Source organism: Lithobates pipiens, unplaced genomic scaffold (assembly GCF_037356315.1).
Source record: "Lithobates pipiens isolate NorthernLeopardFrog02 unplaced genomic scaffold, aLitPip1_a1.2 Scaffold_8, whole genome shotgun sequence".
NCBI lineage: Eukaryota > Metazoa > Chordata > Amphibia > Anura > Ranidae > Lithobates > Lithobates pipiens.
Window position 1 is genome coordinate 515,546,863 of NW_027507903.1, and position 26,743 is coordinate 515,573,605.

General features: G+C 43.1%; 1 protein-coding gene across 1 annotated transcript in view; it reads right to left on the minus strand.

Moving 5' to 3' along the window:
* Window positions 1–2,842: 2,842 nt before the first annotated feature.
* LOC143960638 (tetraspanin-15-like) overlaps window positions 2,843–26,743 on the minus strand; it is a 243,344-nt gene continuing 219,443 nt past the window's right edge. Inside the window, exons 7-8 of the mRNA XM_077469420.1 lie at window positions 13,120–13,236; window positions 2,843–3,923 (exon numbers count right to left, since the gene is read on the minus strand). Of these exons, the coding sequence (XP_077325546.1) occupies window positions 3,714–3,923; window positions 13,120–13,236 (327 nt within the window). The 3' untranslated portion in view covers window positions 2,843–3,713. The remainder of the gene's footprint in view (window positions 3,924–13,119; window positions 13,237–26,743) is intronic.

Consider the following 26,743-nt stretch of genomic DNA (forward strand, 5'->3'; position numbering starts at 1 on the left):
CTGACCAAAATGAAAGGTGGTTGTATAAACAGGTGAATTTGTTGTTGTAGCTGGGTATGCATATTTATGCAAAGAGCAGATGTCCCTGGTGGCCCTCAAAGAGATAATAGCAATCTGGAAATGTCGATTTACTTTAATAGACAGACGATTTGACAGACCTTTATTCCAACCACCATCTCATACCTAAGGTTGGCCATACACTGTTCATTTCTATTTTTGATCAGCCAGTGGGCTGATAAAAAAAAAAAAAAAAAAAGAATGAATGGTTTCCTCCATCCATTCATGTGAGAGGAAATTCCTCACTGTGCTATTGTATTCTGACAGCGGGATTCCTGTGCTGTCAGAATACATCGATCAGTGGCTGCAGGCGGCTAATCAAATTTTTTTTCTAATAGTCTATTTCGACAGAAGTCAGTCAGTGGATTGACCTTTCTCAAGTGGGAAGAGCCATATACAGTATATCAACCCATCCCTCTGAATTTAGATCCATCTATGGGCAACTTAAGGCCATTCTTATTGTTTTTTTCACATTGCCATTGCAGCTTGCATGGTATCAGGGTGACAAAAAATATATATATGTAAGGTACTATTCACATCATCGCATAGCGGTAATGAGCGTTTCCTCTATGCTATTTTTTGGAATTACTTGCATGCAAAGTTGTGTCGTATAGGGCCAGCCCATTTACTTGAATGGGCTGTCCTACGCACCTTTGTCACCCGTAAAGAAGCTCCTGCTCCTTTTTGGGTGACAAGCTTAATGCAATTTTGAAACGTGCGGTGTGCTGCATGATCCTGTCACGCAACAATCGGGGCAAAACCACATTGTGTTTGGGGTGCTATTAAGGGATAATGGCACCCAAATGCACATTGCGCAGCCATATTCACACCATTTGGAATTGCAGGTAGATGCGTGGCACTTCAGCCTGTGATTCCAATTTGTAAAGTGTGAATGGAGCCTGAATGTTTCTGATCCTAGTATGAGAAAATGGTGCTTTAGCTTTGGTGTATGATGTATCATCAAAAAACAACCACCATCATTATTCTGAAAAGAATAATTAGTGACATTACAGTAGCATTACAGCATGCTATGTGAATCAATACACTCGCGCCAAAATATTCAATTGTAATAGATGGTAGCTGCTGTTCCAAACCTTTTAAATGAATTGCTAAATGTGCACAAACCTATTGTGCAAACAGCGCTTGCCGATATCACATTAATACGTAAAAAAGTGTACAATGTGAACTGTTAAACTTGGTGCAAACAAATAAGTGCAACAAATAATAAACAAAAAGGGGGACTGCTTGGATAAACAGTGAAAACATTCAGTGCCCAAAAGAATTTATATGATTGTATATTGTCCAAACATGTGCATAAATTTGTATTGAAAATTGTGTAAGAGAATCAAAGTCCAAAAAAGTTTACTTTCAATAATCCAATAAAGATTATATTTAAAAATTCCTCCTTTGTGGGTCATCCGATGAAAAAGTTAAAGCGGTATTGTACCCAAATATTTCAGTCAATCTGAGCCCATTCATTTACTTTCATTGATGCTCAAATGCCCCTTTAAAAAATTCATCTCGCCGTAATTACCTTTTTATTTTAATTATTAGGTGTACTTCCGATCTCTCTTCCCGTGGGAGTAGGCGTGTTTTTCGCCTTTCCCCTGCTCCGCGAAGTACCCTGTGAGCTTCTTCTGAGTCTTCCCAAGTTTCTGTGCGGATCATTGTCCGGCCGAAATCTCGTGAGAGCTCGTTTGTATATGTTTGGTTGCCATCACAACGTGGCGGGAACTTCCGACGACGCCGGCCGTTGTGATGGCAACCCGGAATTTTACAGCGCTGCTCCCTGTTATACAATGAGCATGCGCAGGATCGAGCAGGGAATCCTGGGAGCACAGCATTCACTCCTGGAAATAAATGATTGTGGGCTTCAAATGCCCACAAGCAAAATGAAAACCGCCAGGATACATTTATATAACATCATATTGCTGACGAAATCGGAAAGCAGGGGAAAGATTTAACACAGCAAGTGAGTACTCTCTGTGCATTACTAAAGTAGTTCAATGACCCAGGAAAAAAAAACGGATCGGTCAATGGAGTCCCGCTTTAAGTGTGGATACAGACTCACCAGATGTAGTAGATCCCACTGCCTTATGACATAAAGGATCATATAGGGCTTATGTAGTCTCCCTGACCTCCTTGGGTCTTTTAAGCGAATCCTCTGATATCCTCCTCATCTGGATAGGATGTAACTTCAAATGGGACGTCACCAGCGTTATGGGCAAGAGAAAAGAGGATGAACTCCTCATAGTGTGAAACCGTAGAGATAGTTTATTAAAAGCCTCAAATGGCTATAGCAAGTGACAGATTAAAACAATCTATGGACCTCCTATGAGAAAAACCACAATGAACAGTGGAGGCTGTGGAAAATCACAAGAGTGGGTCTTGCGGTTTTTCACAGCCTCCATTGTTCATTGTGGTTGTTCTCATAGGAGGTCTATAGATTGTTTTAATTTGTCATTTGCTGTAGCCATTTGAGGTTTTTAATAAACTACCTCTACGGTTTCACACTATGAGGAATTCATTCTCTCTTTTCTCTTATTTGTACCGCTGGTGACGTCCCGTTTGAAGTTATATCCTATCCAGATTAGGAGGCTATCGGAGGATTTGCTTAAAAGACACAAGGAAATCGGGCAGACCCCATAAGTCCTTTATGATCCTTCCTGTCATAAGGCAGTGGGATCTACTATATTTTGTGAGTCTGCATCCACACTTAACTTTTTCATCGGATGACCCACAAAGGAGGAATTTTTAAATATAATCTTTATTGGATCATTCAAAGGAATCTTTTTGGGACTTTGATTCTCTTACACATTTCTCAATACAAAATGTATCACATTTATGCACGTTTGGACAATATACAATCATATAAATTCTTTTGGGCACTCAATGTAATCACTGTTTATAGGTCTGTTTATCCAAACAGTCCTCCTTTTTGTGTATTATTTGTGGCACTTATTTGTTTGCACCAAGTTTAACAGTTTACATTGTACACTTATTTTTACTTATTAATGTGATATTGGCAAACGCTGTTTGCACAATAAGTTTGTACATGTTTAGCAATTATTCGCAGCAACCAAACTTTCATTTATTAACAAATGTTAGAAATATGTATTTTGTCTGTGGTTAACCCTTTTGTTTTTTTCTGCTCTTTTTAATAGGGTCCTCTAGGTTGTGTAAAAAACAGAAACAGATACAAATACCAACATTTTGGGACAATTTCTGTTTTCTTTGATCCACCTATTCAGTAACCCTCTATACTCTGGCCCTGTTTAGAATGAAGATCCATCTACCTGCTATCAGGTATCTGAGATCCAGCAATGCTAGTATGAAAACACAGGTCCGAACCAATTATCACCCGTCATTTGAATGACAATTGATACTGGAGCAAGTTTAACTTTTTGTGACTTGTCTAACATCAAAAATTGATCAAATACAGAAATGTAAACATTGTAAACAGGTGTTTGTTGTATGGGAACATCCCATCGCCATGTTCTTTATTGCACTAGGAATTTGATGTAAACTTCCTAATATTAGCTTTGCCTTCATGCAGGCAGTAATCCATTGCAATATGCTTAGTAGCCCATGGTAAAGGTCATCATTGAGCAGCCTGCCAGCGGGCTTCACATACAGCGCAGAATATGAAATAAGTGCTAAGTTAGTTTTTCATCATCGCTGTCTGCATTGACGGGAATGTAGCCCTCCTCCCTTGGTAAGCAGAGACAGCAGCCTGCTCCGCTCAGGTCCAATTCCTTGAATTTAAAGTCTTTCAATTTCAGAGATCTGAAATCCACCTCATCATAATTGCTACAGATGTCCTTGAGTTTCATCCAAAACAGATAGGACAGACAAAGACCCAGAGCCTGTTGCAAAAAAAAAAAAGAGAAAAAGTGAATGACTGTAATAGTCTGAGTTAAAGTGACTAACATGTCTTTTACCTGTATAATCCACAAATGTGGGCTTTTTGAGGCATGTTTTCTTTGTGTATTATACTGCTGACCTCTAGAATAGGGGTAATGCACAGCGCAGGGCTCAGGAGTAAGTAATACAGACTCAGAACAGAAGTAGAAAGAGCACATGGGTCAGGAGTATGCAATGCAGAGGTTTACCACAGAGTTCAGAGGTCTGTAGTATGTAACCCAGAGTGCAGTGGTGAGCAGTAAGTAATGTAGAGTGTAGCGGTCACTAGTTTGTAATGCAGAGTGCGGGGTCAGGGGTAACAAGAAATACAGGGGTCAAAGGGGGTCAGAAATATGTAACGCAGAGTTCAGTATTAACACAAAGTGCAGGGATCAGAAGTAACACAGGGCTCAAAGGTCAGTAGCATGTGACATATAGTGCAGAGGTTAGGCCTATGTAACACAGAGTGCAGGGGTCAGGAGTAAGTAATGCAGAGTGCAAGGATCAGCAGAATGTAACAAAGTTGAATGGTCAGTAGTATGTAACACAGTTTGCAAGGGTCAGGAGTAATACAGAGTTCAGAGGTTTGTAGTATATATGCCAGTTCAAAGGTTGGTAGTAAGTAGAGCTGCACAATCTTGGCTAAAATGAGAATTACAATTTTTTGCTTAGAATAAAGATCATGATTCTCGCAGCGTAACTTCATCTTTCATGTTATACAAAAAAAATTTGGCTAACTTTGCTGTTTGGTAAAGTGTATTTTTTCCCCAAAAAATTGCGTTTGAAAGACCGCTGAGCAAATACAATGTGACATAAAATATTGCAACAACCACCATTTTATTCTCTAGGGTCTCTGTTAAAAAATAAATAAGTATATATATAAGGTTTGGAGGTTCTAAATAATTTTTCCAGCAATACATATTGATTTTAACTTGTAAGTAGCAAGTGTCAGAAAAAGGTTTAGTCTTTAACCACTTAAGGACAGAGCCTCGTTTTGAGTTTGGTGTTTACAAGTAGGGATGAGCTTCGTGTTCGAGTCGAACATACGTTCAACTCGAACATCGGCTGTTCGCCCGTTGGGCGAATTCCGAACGTTATGGGCCGTTCGCGCCAAATTCGTGTGGCGCTCACGGCCTACAATGCACTGCGCCATCGCAGTGCATTGCTGGCTCAGGATCGGCCAGGCATGCACTGTGACCCCGCATGCTTGGCCAATCACAGCACAGGCAGCGAGGAGACCCATGATTGGCCACAGGCAGGATGCCTGTGGCCAATAATAGCTCAGGCTGTGTAGTACACGCCCCACACTATATAAGGCCGCCAGCGCGGCGGCCTTGTGTAGTGTGTTGGCGTCTGTAGGAGTTAGTGGGTGTTCTGTGTACCTTCAACACAGTATACATCGATCGTTATCGGCAGATTTTTCCTTCTTGCTCTTCTGCAGTGGTTGTTGTCTGCGTGACCTGACCACAGTATACACCGCTATATACACCTATATAGCTAGCTATATTTCTCTTTTTTAATCGAGCTTGCAATCAGTGGTAGGAGATTGTGCGTGCTGTCTGCGTGCTCTGAACCCAGTATACACCGCTATATCCATTTATATAGCTAGCTATCTTGCTCGTTTTAAATAGAGCTTGCAGTCAGTGGTAGGAGATTGTGCGTGCTGTCTGCGTGCTCTGAACCCAGTATACACTGCTATATCCATCTATATAGCTAGCTATCTTGCTCGTTTTAAATAGAGCTTGCAGTCAGTGGTAGGAGATTGTGCGTGCTGTCTGCGTGCTCTGAACCCAGTATACACCGCTATATCCATCTATATAGCTAGCTATCTTGCTCGTTTTAAATTGAGCTTGCAGTCAGTGGTAGGAGATTGTGCGTGCTGTCTGCGTGCTCTGAACCCAGTATACACCGCTATATCCACCTACATAGCTCTTCTCTATTTGAGCCATCTGCAGGAGTTAGTGGAAGTTGTGTGTGCCTCCAGCACAATATACACTACCCAATTGCTGGTTTTCCCAACTCCCTTCAGGCCATTACCATGTCTGGAAGGCCAGCAAGGAGAGGCAGACAGGCGCGAGCCGATAAAAGAGGGCAAGCAGGCTCTGTGTCTAAAGACAACAGTGCTGGTCGTGGACGCGGTGCATTGTAATCATCAGCACGTGGCCATTGGACACGCTTGCCCTTCTTTTCGGAAGCTGGACATGTTGAGCCGCAACATGCCAACGACTTGGTAGAGTGGATGACCAAGCCCTCTTCATCCTCCTCATCCTCTCTCACCCAGGCTCGGGGTACTAGCAAAGCAGCTGCCATCGCATCGTCTTCCCTCCTCTCAATGTCATCATCAGTGACTCCTTCCCTAGACCCACCACGTCCTCCTGAGGAGTCTCCTGAACTCTTTGAGCACAGTGTTGGGTACATGCTCCAGGAGGATGCCCAGTGTTTTGTAGGCTCTGATGATGATACTCAGCTAGAGGAAGGCAGTAGCATGAATTCAGAGAGAGGGGATGCTCAAGAAGGACAGCAATCTGGCAGTCATGTTCCACAAGCTGCAGCATACTGCCAGGTTTGCTCCAGCGATGAAGAGGGAGGGGATGATGAGGGCACGGACTCCACGTGGGTGCCTGGTAGGAGAGAGGAGGAGGAGGAGGAGGCACATGTCCAATGAGGCAGGATGCCCTCTGGGGGCCAGCTTAGGGGCAGCACACCGACTGAATCACACCGCAGAGCTCCGCCTGTGCAGGGCGCTGCCTCTGCGCGTTATTCTAAAAGTTCTTTGGTGTGGGCCTTTTTTGAGACGAGTGCATCAGATCGCACTGCTGCTATTTGCAACATATGTCTCAAGCGTATCTCGCGTGGCCAAAACATCAGCCACTTGGGCACCACATGCTTGACCAGACATATGTTGACCTGCCATGCAGCTCGTTGGCAAGCATACCTCAAAGACCCACACCAAAGAACAAAGCGGACCTCTCCTTGCTCCTCATCAGCTGGGATCTCCAACCCCACTAGACCTTCAGTCCTCTCTGAAACCTGCTCTGAAAGGAATGAAGGTGTACAATTAGGTGTGTCACAGCCAAGTGCGTCCGGGCACTCTGCTAGCAGTACACCCATGTCCGATTATAGCAGGCAAATGTCCCTGCCCCAGCTGCTGGCCCGGCGAAAGAAGTTCACTCCCAGCCATCCACATGCCCAGCAGTTGAATGCTAGCTTGGCTAAATTGCTAGCACTTCAACTGCTGCATTTTCAGTTGGTAGACTCGGCCCCCTTCCGTGAGTTTGTACAATGTGCGGTTCCTCAGTGGCAGGTCCCCAAACGCCACTTTTTCTCACGGAAGGCGATTCCGGCTCTCTACCGGCATGTGGAAGGCAATGTCCTTGCCTCGCTGGACAGGGCGGTCAGCGGTAAGGTGCATATTACCGCTGACTCATGGTCCGGCAGGCATGGACAGGGACGTTACCTGTCTTTCACAGCCCATTGGGTCACTCTTCTGGCAGCTGGGAAGGATGCAGGACAAGGTGCAGTAGTGTTGGAGGTTGTTCCGCCACCACGCCTCCAAAATGCTACTATTGGTTGTGACACACCTCTCTCCTCCACCCCCTCCTCTTCTTCTTCCTCCATGGCCTCTTCCAGTGCTCTGTCCTCAGAACCAGCGGTGCTCCGTAGGCGTTCCAAGGGCTACGCAAGTACGCAGGCAAAACGATGCCGTGCTTGCGCTGGTTTGTTTGGGGGACAGGAGCCACACTGGGGCGGATGTTTTGTCAGCTTTGCAGGGGCAGGCCGAGAGGTGGTTGACGCCACGCCAGCTTAAGCCAGGAATGGTGGTTTGCGACAATGGCACCAACCTCCTCTCCACCCTCCGACAGGGACAACTTACCCATGTGCCCTGTGTGGCTCACGTCCTTAACCTGGTGGTGCAGCGGTTCTTGGGCAGGTACCTGGGCTTACAGGATGTCCTGAAGCAGGCCAGGAAAGTCTGCGTGCATTTCCGCCGATCATTTAATGCCTGTGCTCGGCTGGCTGAGCTCCAAAAGGAGTTGAACCTGCCCAAGAACCGCCTTATATGTGACATGCCCACCAGGTTGGCCATGCTTCAGCGGCTGCACACGCAGAAGAGGGCCATCAATGAGTACCTGTGCGACTACGGCACCAGGACAGGCTCGGTGGAGCTCGGTTTTTTCTCACCACGCCAGTGGGGCATGATCAGGGATGCATGCACTGTCTTGTCACTGTTTGAGGAGGCCACAAGGATGGTGAGCAGTGACAGTGCATGCATCAGTGACACTGTACCTCTTGTCCACCTCTTGGAGCATACGCTGCGTGGAATAATGGACAGGGCACTTGAGGCAGAACAGAGGCAGGACTTCCTTGCCTCTCAAGGCCCCCTTTATCCAGACAGTGTTCCTGCTGTGCCACCCATCACACAGGAAGAGGATGAGGAGGAGGAGGATAATTGTGTCAGCATGGAGGTGGAGGCTGGCACTCAGCATCAGCAGCAGTCTTGTAGGGATGATTTACAGTCCCAAGAAACCCGTGGACTTGTACGTGGCTGGGAGGAGGTAGCTGCGGATCATGTTGTCCTTAGTGACCCAGAGGACTCCGGACCGAATGCCTCAGCTAACCTACGCTGCATGGCCTCCCTGATCCTGCAAAGCCTGCGGAAGGATCCTCATATTCTTCGGATCAAGGAGAGGGACCATTACTGGCTGGCCACTCTCCTTGATCCACGGTACAAGGGTAAGGTTGCCGACTTTATCTTGCCATCGCAGAGGGAGCAGAGGATGAGACATCTCAGGGAGGCCTTGCAGAAAGGTCTGTGCAACGCGTTCCCAGAGACTGGGAGGTTAAAAACTCCTGGTCCTGGACAACGTGTTGCTGAGGCATCGGTCAGAAGGAGTGGTGGAGAAGGTGGCCGTCTGACCGATGCTTTCAGACAATTTTTTAGTCCGCAGCCCCATGGTATGATCGGTTCCAGCAACCATCGCCAGCGTCTGATTTACATGGTGCAGGAATACCTAGGGGCAAGATCAGACTTGGACACCTTTTCCACCGAAAATCCTCTGGCTTACTGGGTCTTGAGGATGGATCACTGGCCAGAGCTTGCACAGTATGCAATTGAGCTACTGGTCTGTCCTGCATCCAGCGTTCTTTCGGAACGCACCTTCAGTGCTGCTGGTGGCTTTGTTACCGATCACAGGGTGCGCCTGTCCACCGAATCAGTTGATCGACTGACCTTCATCAAGATGAAAGATGAATCAGTCTTGGATCACCCACAGCTACCAAGCACCTGAAGCTGATGTAACCGAATAATTTTTTTTTTAAATATCACATCCCTTCAAGACTGCCTATGCTGATGCTGAGTGACTGTCCTGTTATGTTGATTGTCTATCCTCTTCCTCCTCCGCTGATATGTTGGAAGAACATTTTTGGTTCTGGGTGATGCCATCAGCCCAATTTTTCTGCCCCTGTTTAACAGGGGCGTTTAATTACAATTTTTGATGCAATGCTTTGCAGCAGGGCTAATTCCTGCACTAAAACTAGAGTATATGGGAGAGGTTGCAGTGTCGTGGCACCAGCAGCCCAATTTTTCAGCCCCTGTTTAACAGGGACATGTAATTACAATTCTTGATATAATATTTCACAGGAGGGCCCATTCCTGTGCCCACCCAGAGTAACTGTGAGGATTTATAGTGTTGTGGCACCAGCACCACAACCACCAAAGGCCCAATTTTTCTACCACTGTTCAACAATGGCATGTAATTACAATTCTTGATATAATCGTTCACAGCAGGGCGCTCCAGCGCCCACCAAGAGTCACTTTCAGGGCTTACAATGTTGTGGCAAAACCAACACCTTGTTCTGCCATTTCTGCAGAGCATATAGGGCAGGCCCCTACTTTCAAACATCCAACTTACAAACATCTCCTACTTGCAAACGGAAGGAGACAACAGCAAGTGAGATGAAAAAAGACGGACGGCAAAACAAATTATACAGGGGTGATAACCCTTCCCTATGTTTTCCAAAAAGCTTAAAAATAGTTTTTTTTTGACTGGAGCTACACTTTAAAAATGTACCAGTTGAAAATTACAAACAGATTCAACTTAACACAACAAATCTACACAGTCCCTGTCTTGTTTGCACCACCTGTATACTGCTGTTCTGAGTATATAGGGCCTGGGGGCCACACGCATTTCATTTTTTTAATATGGGTACGGGGTTCCCCTTAATATCCGTACAAGACCCAAAGGGGCTGGTAATGGGCAGGGAGGGCTACCCATGCCATTTTTCTCAATGATTTTCAACCATATTGCAGGAACCAGATATAACATTAAAACCGCAAGCAGTTTGAAATGACGTTATTTCCGTTAAATGTCATTTTGTGCAGGGACTGTTCTAAACACGGGAAACACGTGGCACTTCACAGGCATACTATAGACACCCCCCAGGCACAATATTTAAAGGAATATTTCACTTTTTATCACTTTAATCGACATTAAAATCAGTGCTCCCGTCAAAACGGCAGTTTTTAAAACGTTTTTTTTTTCATTGACCCATGTCCCCTGGGGCAGGAGCCAGGTCCCCAAACCCTTTTTAAGACAGTATCTTGCATATTAGCCGTTAAAATTAGCACTTTTAATTCCGAACGTTCGAGTCCCATAGACTTCAATGGGGTTCTAACGTTCGTACGAATTTGGGGTCCGTTCGAAAGTTCTGGTGCGAACCGAACCGGGGGGTGTTTGGCTCGTCCCTATTTACAAGTTAAAATCATTTTTTTTGCTAGAAAATTACTTAGAAACCCCAAACATTATATATATTTTTTCTAACACCCTAGAGAATAAGGTGGCAGTCATTGCAATACTTTCTGTCACATCGTATTTACGCAGCGGTCTTACATGTGCACTGTTTTTTGAAAAAATACACTTTTTTTAATTAAAAAATAAGACAACAAAATAAATTTAGCCTCTTTTTTTTATATTGTAAAAGATAACATTACGCTGAGTAAATTGATACAAAACATGTCACGCTTCAAAGTTGCGTCCGCTCGCGAAATGGCGACAAACTTTTACCCTTAAAAATCTCCATAGGCGATGTTTAAAAAATTCTACAGGTTGCTTGTTTTGAGATACAGAGGAGGTCTAGGGCAAGCATTATTGCTCTTGGTCTAATGATTGTGGTGATACCAAACGTGTGGTTTGAACACCGTTTCCATATGCGGGCGCTTGCTCATGTATTTGTTCGCTTCTGCAAGCAAGCTCGGCGGGACGGGGAGCATTAAAAAAAAGTTGTTTTTTTCTTATTTATTTAACTTTTTATTTTTACACTGTTCTTTAAAAAAAAACTTGTGTCACTTTTATTCCTATTACAAGGAATGTAAACATCCCTTGTAATAGAAAAAAGCATGAAGAACCTCTTAAAAAGACCTCCGATCTCACATTTACACTAAAATGCAATAAAAAATAAAGTAAAAAAAAAAATTTTATTTGAAAAAAAAAAGTCCCTTTAAGAGCTATGAGTGGAAGTGACGCTTTGACCTTGCTTCCGCCCTGCAATGGTATGGAGCTGGGGCCATCGTCTCCTCAGTCAGCTCCATACCTCAGACCAAGAAGGATCCGATAGCCTCCGCCGCTACTGATGGCTCCGTAAAGTTGCACTGGAACGTGAGGGGGCAGGGGGGGTGGGGCTTGTGGAGGGGCCCTCTCCCACCACTGATAAAAGTGATCTTGCGGGGAATCCGCCGCAGAGACCACTTTTATCTGAAAGCCGACCGGCGGCTGAAGAAGAGGATACCGGGGTTATGGCAGCCAAGAACGAAATGTTACTTTGTTTATATTTATCACAATGCTGTGATAAAACTTAGGTGGGGCCTGGATTTTTTTTTCCCAGCTGTCAGAGAACTCTCTGCATTTGTTAGATAGAATCTGGAAATGTCGTTTTAAGATCAGAGCGTGGTGGCGTCACTGCGTACCTTCCCAGACACGTTTTCGTCATAGATGACGTTATCAGTTCCCCATTGATAACGTCATCTATGACGAAACGCGTCTGGGAAGGTACGCAGTGACGCCACCATGCTCTACGAGGGGAGGACGGGACACTCTTTTGAATGCCGGCCGGCTTTATGTGATTTTGTTTTATGCTGCTTTAAAGAAATCTTTACGTAAGTGCGATACTTTTATTCTAATAAAATATTTGAATGGTTTTACGCTATGGAGGCCTCTCTTTCTCTTTCTGGGGTTGTTGCTGGTGACATATGCGATTGCTGACTGTTGAAGTTTTAAAGGCTGTGGTACCACTATATACCTATGATAAGTGCAGTCTGGATGCAGGAACCTTGATCGGATGTCTTACTACTTAAACCGTAACCTGCTTCGGATAATTACTATTGAGGCTGTTATTTTATCCACATCTGGTAAGCGCATCGAAATACTGGTGAGGGGCACTGATTTGCAGCTTTGTGTGGACTCACTGTTGTGACTCGATAATCACTGATATATTGGACTGATATATTGGACTTTACATTCCAGTCTCAGTTACACAGCTTTCTTTTTGTTTTATGTCATTTTTATACTTCTTCTATTTTCTGGATGGTTTAATGTGCATTATGTGAGTGTTATTGGCAACATACATTCATCTTATGTATATGTATGCTATTTAACCCCTCATTGACATCTCATTTGTTGACTTAGTTTAATAATATATAGGGCCAGTGGCGCAGCTCTCCAAATTTTCTTATAACCAAAAATATGTAGCAGGATACATATTGGCCTAAAATATATAAAGAAATTAGACTTTTAAAAAATTTTTATTGGATATATTTTAAAACAGTAAGTAAAAAACTAAAATATATATATATTTTCAAATTCTCTGTCTTTTTTTGTTTGTAGCACAAAAAATTAAAAATGCAGAGGTGATCGAATACCACCAAAAGAAAGTTCTATTTATGGCAAAAAAGGACATACATTTTATATGGGTACAGTGTCGCATGACCGCACATAGGTAATTTAAAGTAACGCAGTGCTGTATCGCAAAAAATAACCTGGTCGGGGGGGAGGGGTGGGTTAGGCGGGTAAACCTTCCGAAAGTCAAGTGGTTAAGGAGTGGCTGTAATTATATATTGCAGTTATGATAGGAAAGAAATGAAGTCTAAATTGTCCATTTGGTTACCTGAGGAGCCAGCAGGCCAATAGCTAAGCCAAACGTTACCCAGAAGTTGTCATTTAACCAAAGTCCCACGCCATGTATACATCCTCGCACATGGATGATGTGAGCCACGTCCAGTCTCTGCAAGAAGAACAATAGACATCAACACCTTATTTCATAGACATTCCAATGGATTTAGAAATTTGGGGTATTTGTGATGTGCTGGCAATGCTACATAGACATATTTTCATTCATAAATGACCCAATCACCAAATGACAATGTATTTAGAAACCAGCAAAATGGCCTGTATTCTCCTGGAATGTGGGGAAAATGCATGGCAGCAAAGGCACATATAGAAATCATGGGGTCTACCGACCTGTGATACACAGTAGCAATTACAGGGTCAGTACTTTCAAAACTATACTTCAGTTTTTGGAATATGACATCATTTGGCAGTTACTTATATCTTTATAAGAGAGATATGTTATCAATTTTTTTAACCGGCCGATGTCTCCTGACATTTGGCCAGTGTGTAACCAGCTTTAGTCATAAAGTGTTACAAAGTGTCATAAAGGCTTAAAGTGTTACTATACCCAGGACCCTGCATTCACTATATCTGGTCTCCGACAGTACACAGAATATGGAAAAGCAAAAGTTTTAGTAAATATAAACTGCTAAATAACTTTTCTCATCAGCAACATATAGCAGTCTTGCGACTTCTATCAGTTTCTGGTTAAAGCTTGTAGGAGGAGTTTTCATTCTGCTCTGACTGTCCTATTAGGCTGCAGGACCCCTGAATCTCTGGACAGTGCTGACTGTCTCTGTTCTGACCACATAGACTCTTCCAAGAAAAAAAAACCTCTCTAGCAATACACACCAAACTGAGCATGTGCAGCCTGTTCCCTAGCCTTTGTTCTATCAGCAGATAGATTGGGAACTGTGGAAGAAGGGGAGAAACAGGGAAGACAGGATCAAACAGATTTTTTACATAATGCATAGGATTAACCTCTTAGGTTCCACAGTGAGTATAACAATCATGCTTTACTCCATATACAGACTGATTTTACTGTTGTGGGTTTAATAACACTAAGTCCCCAAAAATATGGAGGAGATGGCAGGTGGTAGAAGGGATGCAAGTTGTTTTTGGAAATATATTCGTAAAAAAATGCAGGCTACATAAAGCTACCTGTTAAAGTGGAACTTCACTCTCTCAATCAACACTGACTATTTTTTAATCCTTATGCCGCTAGCATTATTAAATAGATAGTAAAGTATATAAGTAAACCTTTCTGGTTTCCATGCCTAGGCAAATTATGTCATACATTCCAGAAGTCTACAGGAGGGGTTCTCTCAGCAAAGCACACCCTCCTGCCTGCATGCTTGAGCTGAGGGCAGATGGATTCCAGGAAGTAAATGCTACAGGATTTATCTGACCAGAAAATTGCCACAACCAGAAATGATAGAGGGTGTTTTTCAAAGTGATTTCTTTGCAAAATAATGCACGGAGACATAGATGGATGGGAGTATTTGCTTTGAATATTAAAATAGCTTTTTTTTGTTTGTGGTGTCTAAGAAAATATTGTTTTTTCTTGTTTTGAGTAGAAGAAATTGGCAATTTTATCATTTAAATCTAATGAAGGTTGGAAGATGTATTTGTCAGTACCGTTATTGAAAAACTCAGTATATTACAAACTCAGTATATTACAAAGCATCCGGTGGTGAGATACCAATAATTATTGGTTAATATAACCCATCACTAAAATGTAGCTAATAAAACACCACTGCCAAAGAAGAGATTGTGTTATCATCATCTGTAGTTCTGTATTGTTAAAGCGGAGTTCCACCCAAAAATGGAACTTCCACTTTAAGGCAAGGTGACCCCCTGACATGCCACAATTGGCATGTCATTTTTTTGGGGGGGGGGCTCTTTTTAGAGGGTTCCAGCTCCCACTTCCTCCCGGGGCACCGCGGCACCAGAAGCAAGTTCACCTCTCCCCCCTCCCTCTTGGCAATCATCTGGGACACGTCACAGGTCCCAGATGATTGCCCGGCCAGTCACATTGCGCAGCCTGGCGCCCACAGAAAGGTGGGGGAGATGAGTGGGTCTTCGTTCCCCCGAATCGCTGGACCCTGGGACAGGTAAGTGTCTGATTATTAAAAGTATTAAAAGTCAGCGGCTGCAGTATTTGTAACTACTGACTTTTAATTTTTTTTTTTTTAGTCGGAACTCCGCTTTAAGACAACCAAACTTGGACTTACATACAATAAAAAAAAATCTGAGTACCCATTTTTAACTGTTCCCAATCAAAGTCAATAATGGCTTGATCTTTTGACATATTTGACCTATGCTGTGTATGATACTACAGAGCCAGAAAATGCCTGGAAATTGGGAAGTTGCTATAATGCAAGCAACTATATCATATATAACAACTATAGATAAGAACCTTGTGCTTGGTTTTATATGATAAAGTGACTTCTGCACCTGAAAAATCCTAAATACCGGCCCCAAAATGAAACCATATGAAGAAAAAAGTGTGCTGTCTCTTTAAAATTTAAATATTAGCAAATCATTTAGTAAAGTGAACAATCAATACATTTTATCAAACAGTGAATGACTATAAATCCTTTAAAAGCTCATAAGTATGTGAAAAGTCCAAATCCACATATAATCATCGAGTGCTTTAAAGTGCTCTGTGCTCAGATGTAACAAACTGGTGCTCCAGTGCTCAAAGTGCTGGTTCAAAAGGCCAAGCCTCTTCCCGGACAGGAATGATCTAAAAAAATCAAGAGATCACAAACGCCAGATACAGCAGTAATGTCTCCACAGCAAGAGCATGCAGCTAATGCCATGTACACATGACCGGACTTTCCAGCAGACTAGGTCCGCCGGTCTTCCCGACAGATTTTCGATGGAGTTACGACGGACTTCCAAATGAACGGACTTGCTCACATACGGACTAAAGTCCGTTAATTTTGAACGTGATGAGTTATGATGGGACTAGAAAAGGAAGTCAATGTCGCCGGGTATGGATTTTAAGGAGAACCCCCTATGCCGAAAAAACAGCGTGGGGGTTCCCTCCAGAACCTTATCCGAGCATGCAGCCCGGCCGGTCAGGAAAGGGGGTGGGGATGAGCGAGCGCCTCCCCCCTCCTGAACCGTACGAGGCTGTATGCCCTCAACATGGGGGGTGGGTGCTTTTGGGAAGGGGGGCCCTCCACCCCAAAACACCTTGTTCCCATGTTGATGAGGACAAGGGCCTCTTCCCGACAACCCTGGCCATTGGTTGTCAGTGTCTGCGGGAGGGGGGGCTTATCCAAATCCGGGAGCCTCCTTTAATAAGAGGGCCCCCTAGATCCTGGCCTCCCCCCCTATGTGAATAAGTATGGGGTACAGCATACCCCTACCCATTTACCCGGGGGGAAAGAAAGTCAATTAAAAAAAAAACACATTAGCTCCTGGGGTCTCTTCAGTCTTCGGGGGTCTCTTCCGACTCCTCCGCTCTCTCTGGCCTTCTCTCACGGTCTCTGGTTCTTCTCCCGCTCTCTGACCTCTTTTACCACTCTCCGATTTTTCTCCTGGGCTCCTCCACTATCTTCTGCTCTTTTACCACTCTTTTGCTAGCGGTGGCCCGGTCTATTCTGTTGTCTTCTTCCCTCTTCTCTTCTTCCGATGTTGACACGACACTCTGTCCTGCTGCAATGCTGTGTACACGAAGTGCAACGACTTATATAGGCATGGGACAGGGTCACCGGGTGACCCCCACCCCTTATGACGCCGCAGTCCCAGCACGGGGGGTTGGCGCCATAAGGGGCGGGGTCCCGGGGTGATAGGATCGTGCTGGAAACATTCTCAAGGGCAGGCGCTGTAGCTGCCCTTGCGTAGTATTTGGTCCGTCGGACCAGCATACAGACGAACGGGTTTCCCGCTAGGAACGGAGTCCGGTGGAGTTCAGGCGGGAAGATTTAAAACATGTTCTAGTGCAGAAATTATAAAACATTTTATGGTGAAAGTTATTGAACTTACATGTAGAAGAAAATAAGCAGGCAGTTAAAACATGTGATCATATGCAGAACTTTGTTTAAAAAACACATGTACTTAAACAGGAGTTTCACTCAAAAGTGGAACTTACGCTTTTCCATCCCCTCCCCCCCTCCGGTACCACATTTGGCACTTTTCAGAAGGGGGGGACAGGTACCTGTTTTTGCCAGGTACCATTCCCCACTTCTGGAAGACGAAGGTTCGGCCCCCTCCTCCTTCCTCTGCCGCTGGACAAATAAGAAGGCGCAGGGCACTTCGCGCATGTGCAGTAGGAAACGGCTGTGAAATTGAACGGCTTCACTGCCGGGTTCCCTTACCAGGAATGGCGGCGGCTGAACCTGACAGCCAATCCAAAGATCAACTGGGGTGTCAACACTGTGGGCTCCCTGGACAGATAAGTGTCCATATATTAAAAGTCAGCAGTTGCAGTATTTGTAGCTGCTTACTTTGAATTTTTCATGGGGGAGGGGCAGGACCTCCTCTTTAAATAAGAAAACCCACACAAATTATTGGTTCAAAATGGCGATGGCCCTTTATTACTGGTGGAAAATTCTAATTCTAAACCATAAATTCTAACACTTTGTTAAATATTAGAACACCAGAGGATGTCCCAAGAAATATGACAAGGTTTGGCACTTGCGGACAGACTCAGATTCCATGGTAGATGATCAGGAACGGGTGGGCTAGACTAATTCATCTACGAGTATCTACTTTGATTTAGAGTGAACTGAGGCCTATACTTAAGAAGCATGGGTGCGGAGGGGGAAGATATTTAGAGAGATGTGGTCACTGGACTAGAACCCGCTTTATTATTTTTGAGGGTCTATTCACAGTGATTAAGTTACAGTAAGGTCTCAACCTCAGGATCTTCCTGCCCTCATTGACTCTTATTTTGATATACAGGGCAATAATCCTGAAAGCTACCTCTCATGGATAATAATGTCTTCGTAATGTACTATGTTCATAACCCAAAGCATATTTTTCTTGTCTATTTTAAAGTGACTCTGTGGTGTATCCCTTAGGCTACATTCACACCATAGCGTTTTCAGCTCATAAAATGCCTGAAAAATGCCCAAGAAGCAATATCCCATTCATTTCAATGGCACCTGTTCAAATCTGAGCGTTTTGTCAGCTGAAGCAAAATGCCTGAAAAATGCCTTAAGCTCAAAAAAGAACATGGGCAGATTACAAGCATTTTTTCTGCCTTTTACAATGGTGACCTGTACAAAATCGCAGCAAAAAAAACGCTGTAAAAAATCATGGTAAAAACACGTGCCTTTGAATTGTTCAGGTGTGAATGCAGCCTAAAGCATAGAGACCATTTCCAATGCTCATTTACAAGAAAGGTTAGGCAACGTCTGCAGGTTTGTTGTGTGTATTTGTTGTACTCTGTGGGGTTGATTTGCTATAACTGGGGAATGCAAAATCTGGTGCAGCTCTGCATAGAACAGTGATGGCAAACCTTAGCACCCCAGATGTTTTGGAACTACATTTCCCATGATGCTCAACTACGCTGCAGAGTGTATGAGCATCATGGGAAATGTAGTCCAAAACATCTGGGGTGCCATCACTGGCATAGAAACTGATCAGCTTCCAGTTTTTTTTGTCAAAGCTTAATTGAACAAGCTGAAGTTGATTGGCGACCATGCACAGCTGCACCAGATTTTGCACTCCCAGGTTTCAGTAAATCAAACCCAGTATGTCTTCTATTTTGTTCTTACAATTGTAAGTAGTCTGTATATGCGGTATTTTTATTCTGTAAAAGCACATTAATATACTACAGGGTTTATGTTTCCTTGCTTTACTGCAAAGTAGCTGAAAAGCTACACGCAAAACAGCCCCCTGACTATAAAAACGAAACATAGTTGGCAACTTTGGTGTAAACCATAGCACAGACATCCCAAGTCTCCCGCATTTCGGGGGTGGCTCCCGGACACCCGCAAGTGCTGCCCAATATCTCGGTTGCGGGGCTGATCCTGGATTGTTCCCTGGTTCACAGTCATGGATGATCAGTGAAACAGGACGGACAGCTGTGAACACTGATCTCCCTGTATAGCTTTCTCCTTCTCTCCCTCCCACGGCTGACGGCTAAAAAGCTATACAGGGAGATCAGTGATCACAGCTGTCCCTCCCGCTGCACCGATCATCCCGACTGTTCCCTGCATCCTTCTCCATCTCCCCTCTGTGTCCTTAACTCCCCCCTTCTTCTCCGGCTCCATGTCCTCCTCCTTCACCCCCCTCGTCCCCCACAGCCAGCTTCCCTCCTCTCCCACCGGTTGTGGGGATCTGTCAGGATGGCAAGCGGAAGAAGGGACCGGTCATTTACTGGCCCCTGCCTTTTCTGAATTGGACACCGTGAGCAAGATCGCTCCTGTGTCCTGTGAACCTTTGTGTTTACTCAGCTCAGTTTATGAATGGACAGGAGCCTCTGTCTTCTGTCCATTAATATTCAATGCCGAGAAAGGGACTGGGGAATCAATGTCCTGTCTCTATAGACCCCTGATATCTCACGAAAGACACCCCCCCCCCCCCAAACAGGTTTGATTAAAAAAAAATGTAAAAAATATTTAAAAAAAATAAAATTTTAACCACTTGAGATCCGCGCTATTGCCAAATGACGGCATTAGCGCGGACCTACATTTCCAGGACTACGTCTATTGACGTCGTCCTGGTTACGAGCGGCCTGCGCGCCCCCTGAGGGGCGCGCGCGGCGCGCTCTGTGATCGGCGAGTCCATGAGACTCGCCTGATCACCGATCCGTGTAAGGGGTCGATCCCGACCCCTTATCACGTGATCAGCTGTCAGCCAATGACAGCTGATCATGTGACAGAACGGAGCCGGTAATCGGCTATTATTCCTCCTCGCGCTGACAGCGCGAGGAGAGAAAAAAAAAGCCGATCACCGGCGGCCGTGATCGGGACATCAGTCCCGATCACGGCCAGCAATACAGCTGACCACCTGCCCCCTGCCAGTGCCCACCTGCCCACCGCAGTGCCATCCTGAATGAAAGTAAGTGCCCCCCCATCAGTGCCACCCAGCAGTGCCCATAGTGCCCCCAGCGCCACCCACAGTGCCACCCACAATGCCACCCACAGTGCCATCCAGCAGTGCCACCAACAGTGCCACCCACAGTGCCCACAATCTGCCGCAAAGGTGCTGCACCCCAGTGCCGCCCATCAGTGCCCAGCAGTGCCGCCCATCAGTGCCCAGCAGTGCCGCCCATCAGTGCCCAGCAGTGCCACCTATCAGAGCCACCTATCAGTGCCACCTATCAGTGCCCATCAGTCCCATCTATCAGTGGTACCTATCAGTGCCCATCCGTGCCACTTATCCGTGCCACCCATCCATGCCATCTTATCTGTGCCCATCTTTGCCCATCAGTGCCGCCTTATCTGTGCCGATCGGTGCCGCCTTATCTGTGCCTATTAGTGCCGCCTTAACTATGCCTATCAGTGCCCACCAGTGCAGCCTATCAGTGCCCACCAATGCAGCCTATCAGTGCCCACCAATGCAGCCCATCAGTGCCCACCAATGCAGCCCATCAGTGCCCACCAATGCAGCCATCAGTGCCGCCTAATCAGCGCACTTCAATGAAGGAGAAAAATGACCCGTTTGCAAAATTGTATAACAAACTATTAAAACATGATTTTTTATTTTTATTTTTTTGCATCTTTTTTTGTTTGTTTAGCAAAAAATAAAACTCCGAGCTGTAACTAAATACCACCAAAAGAAAGCTCTATTTGTGGGAAAAAAATGATAAAAATTTCATTTGGGTACAGTGTTGTATGACCGCGCAATTGTCATTCAAAGTGCATCAGCGCTGAAAGCTGAAAATTGGTCTGGGACTGAGGGGGGTTTAAGTGCCCAGTAAGCAAGTGGTTAAACAAAAAAGAAAAAAATTATAAAAAATATATAAAATAAACAAACTACTGACACCACCCCCCTGCCCTACCAACACTGACCACTGTCCCAACCCCCTCCCCCCAAAAAAAGCACTGTGTATTAAAAAAAAAAATCAATATGTAAAAAAAAAACTACTGACACCAACACCGCCACATACTCTCTGCCCCTCCCCTCGAAGCACTGTGAAAAAATATTTTAAAAAAATATTTAAAGTAAATAATAAACAATAAAATTGTAAAAAATAGAGAAAATAATAAAAACAATAAATGTCCACTACCCCTACCCCCAATCATTGTGAAAAATTAAAAATGTACATTTTAAAAATGTAAAAAATACAATTGTAACAAAATAATAATAAAAATAAAAAACTACTGACACCAGCACATACTACTCCCCACTGTACACTCCACACTCCTCACATGCACATACTACCCACTGCCATACACGCCACACTGTATATTCCCTATTTAACATTACTAGATTTTTCAATTGCACTACATAAGTCATCTCAAACTTTATTAAACCACACCCAATTTAAGCCACGCCCAATATGTAGCATGGCTTAACCCATGCTCAGCTCCCAGAAACGCATTTGGCACCTCCTTGAAATAATTTTTTGCAGGTTGGGATGTCTGCATAGCAGCCATTACAACTTCAACTGTCATTCTTTGTCTCCATTATCATGTTGGTTAATTTAGGAAACCATTTCACCCACACTGGTCTTGAGATTCATATACGAGCTGCAATGTTTGAATGAGAAAGCATGCCATTTCAAACTATAATAACAGACAGAATGCCTCATCTCTCCAAAAAAAGTCAAGCTAAAAAATATTACAAGAAATCCATCAATTTACATGCCCGTGATTTTTTTGCCATAGCGGTACAGTAGTAATGTACCTTATGCATACCTCCCAACATTTTGAGATGGGAAGGAGGGACATCTACTAGAAAATGTAAGTAGGCATAGGATACGACCAAAAAAAAAAAAAGGTTAATTAAACTTGCTTTTTTTTTTACCACTACTATTCCTTTATATTGGCTTTTTAAATTTACAAATGCAGCAATTTAGAATTTGGATGAAAGGTTCAGTGCTGGGAAACATTTGGGGAAAAAAATCAAATCCTCCTATTATTGCCCTCACACACGACCCTCCTGTGTCCCCTAGCCTCTCCGGTGTGTGACCGTGTGCAGGGGAAAATTTGAACTGTCAGTTAGCCTCCCGCGATCCCAGCCATCGCGAACTAGGCCAAAGCCGCTGCCTCGCCTTAATAATACTGCCTGCAGATGTGATTTATGTTAACAGTTCCTAGCAGTTAAATAGCTTACATTTGGATTATTAATAAGAATTGTACACAATGTCAATGAATCTTCTTGGCTGTCTAGGCTGTGAACACTTTAGTAAATTAAATTAAAATTATTTCTCAATTACTTAAATACAAATTTTCTTCCAAAATGTCAGTAAAAAAGGCAAGCAGAGTTCTATGGCCAATGTGCTACAAAGCATCCTGTGCCCTTTGTCTAGCGTGCCGTCTATTTCCCCCCTATCACTATAGTATACCAAGATCATATTATGCCATATAATAAAAAAAACAATTTGAATTGTAACTCGAGTTTTTTTATACAAAAAAAAAAAAATCGCAGATATTTTTGGGGGGAAAATCGCCCAGCCCTACAACTATATAGATCAGACCAAAATGAGGGACAAATAGGAGGAAAGAGGGACAGAGGGACAGTCCCACAAAATCAGGGACAGTTAGGAGCTATGCTTTATGCATCATAATATTAAACACACCTTTGCTGCAAGTAATTCTAAGAGTAGAACTTGCCTCGATTTAGTTCACAACAGATAGAAAACTATTTTTATGGGCACAGTTTGAAAAGAGACGCAAACTACGGTAAACATGAAACAAAATGAATTCTTGATTTTACAGTAAGAGAAGGATCTGTCTCATAGATAGTACATACATTCATACACAATACAATGATTTGCACACAATATACATTGTGGAAACACTCAAATCTCCTCCATTGCACAGTCCCTGCTCATCTGTGACTATTACATCTCCATATTGAAGAAGTAAATTGCTTTAATCAGCATGGTGTGACTGGTATGAATTAGCATAAGTGCACTATTCAGAGCCTCCCAGATGGCTGAGTGACCATGAAACAAGCACTGATTGAGAGCCACCATGTCAACACTTGTTGCTAATAACCCTTTGATTGCTCGTATATCTAGCTTTCCCTGCTGTAAGCTTCCGTTTCACAAAAATGTGTATTTTCTGAACAAAGCTCTGTTGCCAAAACTGCCCTAAATGAAATGCATTAAGGATTAAAGTAAATGTAAACCATATATGGATAACATTTAGTTTTTTAAAGCATGGTGTATCATTTCATTTTTGGATTTTCTCATTACAGCAATGAAACATGCCTATGCAATAAGCACTGGCACAACTGCTTATAGTCTCCACCAAATGCTTTGTGACAGGGTTGTGTTGTCACTGGAGATGCACCAAATTAAAATGTTGGTGCCGAAACCTAAAATTACAGTTTTAATATATATATATATATATATATATATATATATATATATTACATAATTGTATTATATTCAACTTTTTAATTAACCACTTCAGCCCCAGAAGGATTTACCCCCTTAACGAACAGGCCATTTTTTTGTGATACAGCATTGCGCTATTTAGCAACAGTTTTGAAAAAAAAAAAAAAAAAAACACAATATTTTCTACTTTCTGCTACAAAACAAAAAAATATGCACAAAATCTAATCTCTTCATCAGTTTAGACTACATAGTCTACAAACTATGGGATGCATTTAGAGACTTTTTTTTTTTACTAGTAATAGCAGTGATCAGTGATTTTTAGAGGGACTACGACATTGCGGCGGACAAACTGAACACTACATGACACTTTTTGGGGACCAGTGACACCAATATGGTGATTAGAGCTAAAAAAATGCACTGATCACTGTATAAATGACACTGGCAGGGAAGGGGTTAACATCAGGGCCAATCAAAGGGTTAAATGTGCTCCCTGGGTATGTTTACTAACTGTGTGGGGGATGCTGACACTGGGCAAAGAGAGAGATCTGTGTTCCTGATTACTAGGAATCACATATCTCCCTCTTTGTCTGTGAGAGAACGACACTCTGCCTTGTTTACCTAGGCAGACCGCTGTTCTGTCATTCCCGAGAATGAACACGGGTCGCTGGTGGCGTGCACGCACCCCAGACCAGGGAACGTGGACATCATACAGGTACTGCCACAGTATATGTATGTGCGGTGGGCGGTCTGGAACTGATTAATATCATAAAGGTAAATGAATGTGAATTTATTGTTGGCCAATATTGGCACCTTTAGCGCAAGAAAAGCTCAAGAAAAATGAATTTTTTTAAATACTAGGTATGTCTTCACAAGTTTCTGTTGTGGTGTTAAAAATCTTGCTTGCTGCATTTTTAGTCAGTTAAAAAAAATGACACCAAAAACGCATCTCCCCGCTGAAATACATTAACAACGCATTAATAACACACCTGTATTACATTTTGGATGCAGTTTTTGAGTCACATGACCTATGAAAAACACACCATAAGCACAGTAAAACTGCAGCAAAATCGAGGCAAAATCACGTGCATTATCAGCGCCATTATTGCCACATTTTTCAGCCGATATGTTTCGGTCACCGAAATTTCTGCGCATCTCTAGTTGTCACCCTTTAATAGAAAGTGGCTAAATAGGGACCTTTGGATCACCAGTAACTTGTGGCAGGTTCGGCCTGCCCCTAAGAGAACATCGCAGATGGTGAAACGCATCTGGATGGCCTGGTACAGACGACATCACGCACGTTGTGCTGTCACTTTGCGGCTTTGCTTTTCCATGACCTGATGGGATCCATTTTGTTTTTGCATGAATACAAGGCATTTTAAGGTACTTCTTATAACGTTTAAATAAAAGAACATAGATTTAAATGGGCTTCACTATGTTTGTTCTTTTATTCCTTACTTCATTTAAAGTCATTATCGCGTAGCCATCGCTTGCCTTTGATTCCATTGGTTACCACACGCGCTTATGTCCAATATGATTTTTGGTCCACATCATCTGGTATGAGGCGTATGCTAATTGTTGGTGTTTGGTGGTGGAACTCATTAATCAATTCCAGTTGCACCCTTGCATCCTTTAGACTTTCTACTTTGTTTTCACATATTGGAAGGACTTTTCTATATAAGTGCATCACATACCTCCACATGTTTATTGTCTTTTTTCTCACTATGGATATATAGATTTGCATAATTTAAGTGTAACTATATGAATTTGCCGAATTCTTAGAAAGAATATTTTTTAATATTTGTTTTTGCACATTGTATTTTGCACTTTGGACTTTAGATCTCATGCATAGTTACATAGCTAGTAAGGTTGAATAAAGACACTAGTTCATCCAGTTCAACCTGAGTGAGTGTCTACAATTGTCCCTATACCTGTACATCACACACATCGGTCCCTACCCTCAAGGAGCCCACAATCCAAGGTCCCCATTTATATACTAGGGCAAATTTTGGACAGAAGCTAATTAACCTTCCTGCATGTCTTTGGAGTGTGGGAGAACACTGGAGTACCCGGAGGAAACCCACGTAGGCACAGGAAGAACATGCAAACTCCAGGCAGGTAGTGTCGTGGTTGGAATTCGAACCAGCGACCCTTTTTACTGCTAGGTGAGAGTGCTAACCACTACACCACTGTGCTGCCCACGCGTTAATATATGGACTTGCATAATCTTTGGAAAGAATATGGCTATATGTCCTTTGCACATTGCATTTTGTATTTTTTGGTGTTTTATTATTTTTAAAAAGATTAAAAATTACTTTTGAATCTACAATAGCATAAAAAAGCTTATATGATGTTTTATTGATTGAGTCTAGATCTACAATAAAAGAGACGTGCAGAAACCCAAAAAAACAAAACACACATATTCATGTAGATGGCTGCATCAGTTGTTCCCCGCCAGCTCTACACTAGAAATGAGCAAACAAATGCAGCTGACTGCTAAGTTCTTGGGTTCGCCATCAGTCACCACTCTGTGCAATGCCACGCCAGTGCTCACTGGGGTGGGACATCTCAGCGGGCTGAGCCAGCTGCTGTTCAGGCATCTGGGTGGATCACAACATTATTGTGACTTCAGCTGTCAGTGAGCTCATAAACCACCTCATATGTTGATACTCCCATTTAATGCAACCCTATCCCCCTAGATGAAAAAAAAAGTTAGGCATATACTAGTTAAGCCTAGTATCCTTGATAAAAACTGTCCTACAGCATCCTCTACAGTGTCTTCTGTTTTTTTTTGTTTAATTTAGAAACTCTTCATACCATTACTGATAGATAAATGAAAATAGTCAGTTTTACTTAACAGAACAAGATGCAAAATGAGAACTATTTATAGAGCGTTAACGAAGCAGTAAGTTGCTTAGTATCTGCCTAAAAACACGATGACTTGCATAAACAGATAAAATATTTTTGTTCTTTCTTTTTCAATAAAAAAGCAAGTGATTCTACCACAAACTTTGGATTGCCTAAAGGGGAAGTTTACCCGTAACAACTTGATAAAAAAACTCATGTTCTTTAGTAAGAAACATACATTCCACATTAATAATTATGCTATAAAAAAAAAAGTGTATGATGTAAAAAAAGAAAACATTCTGCT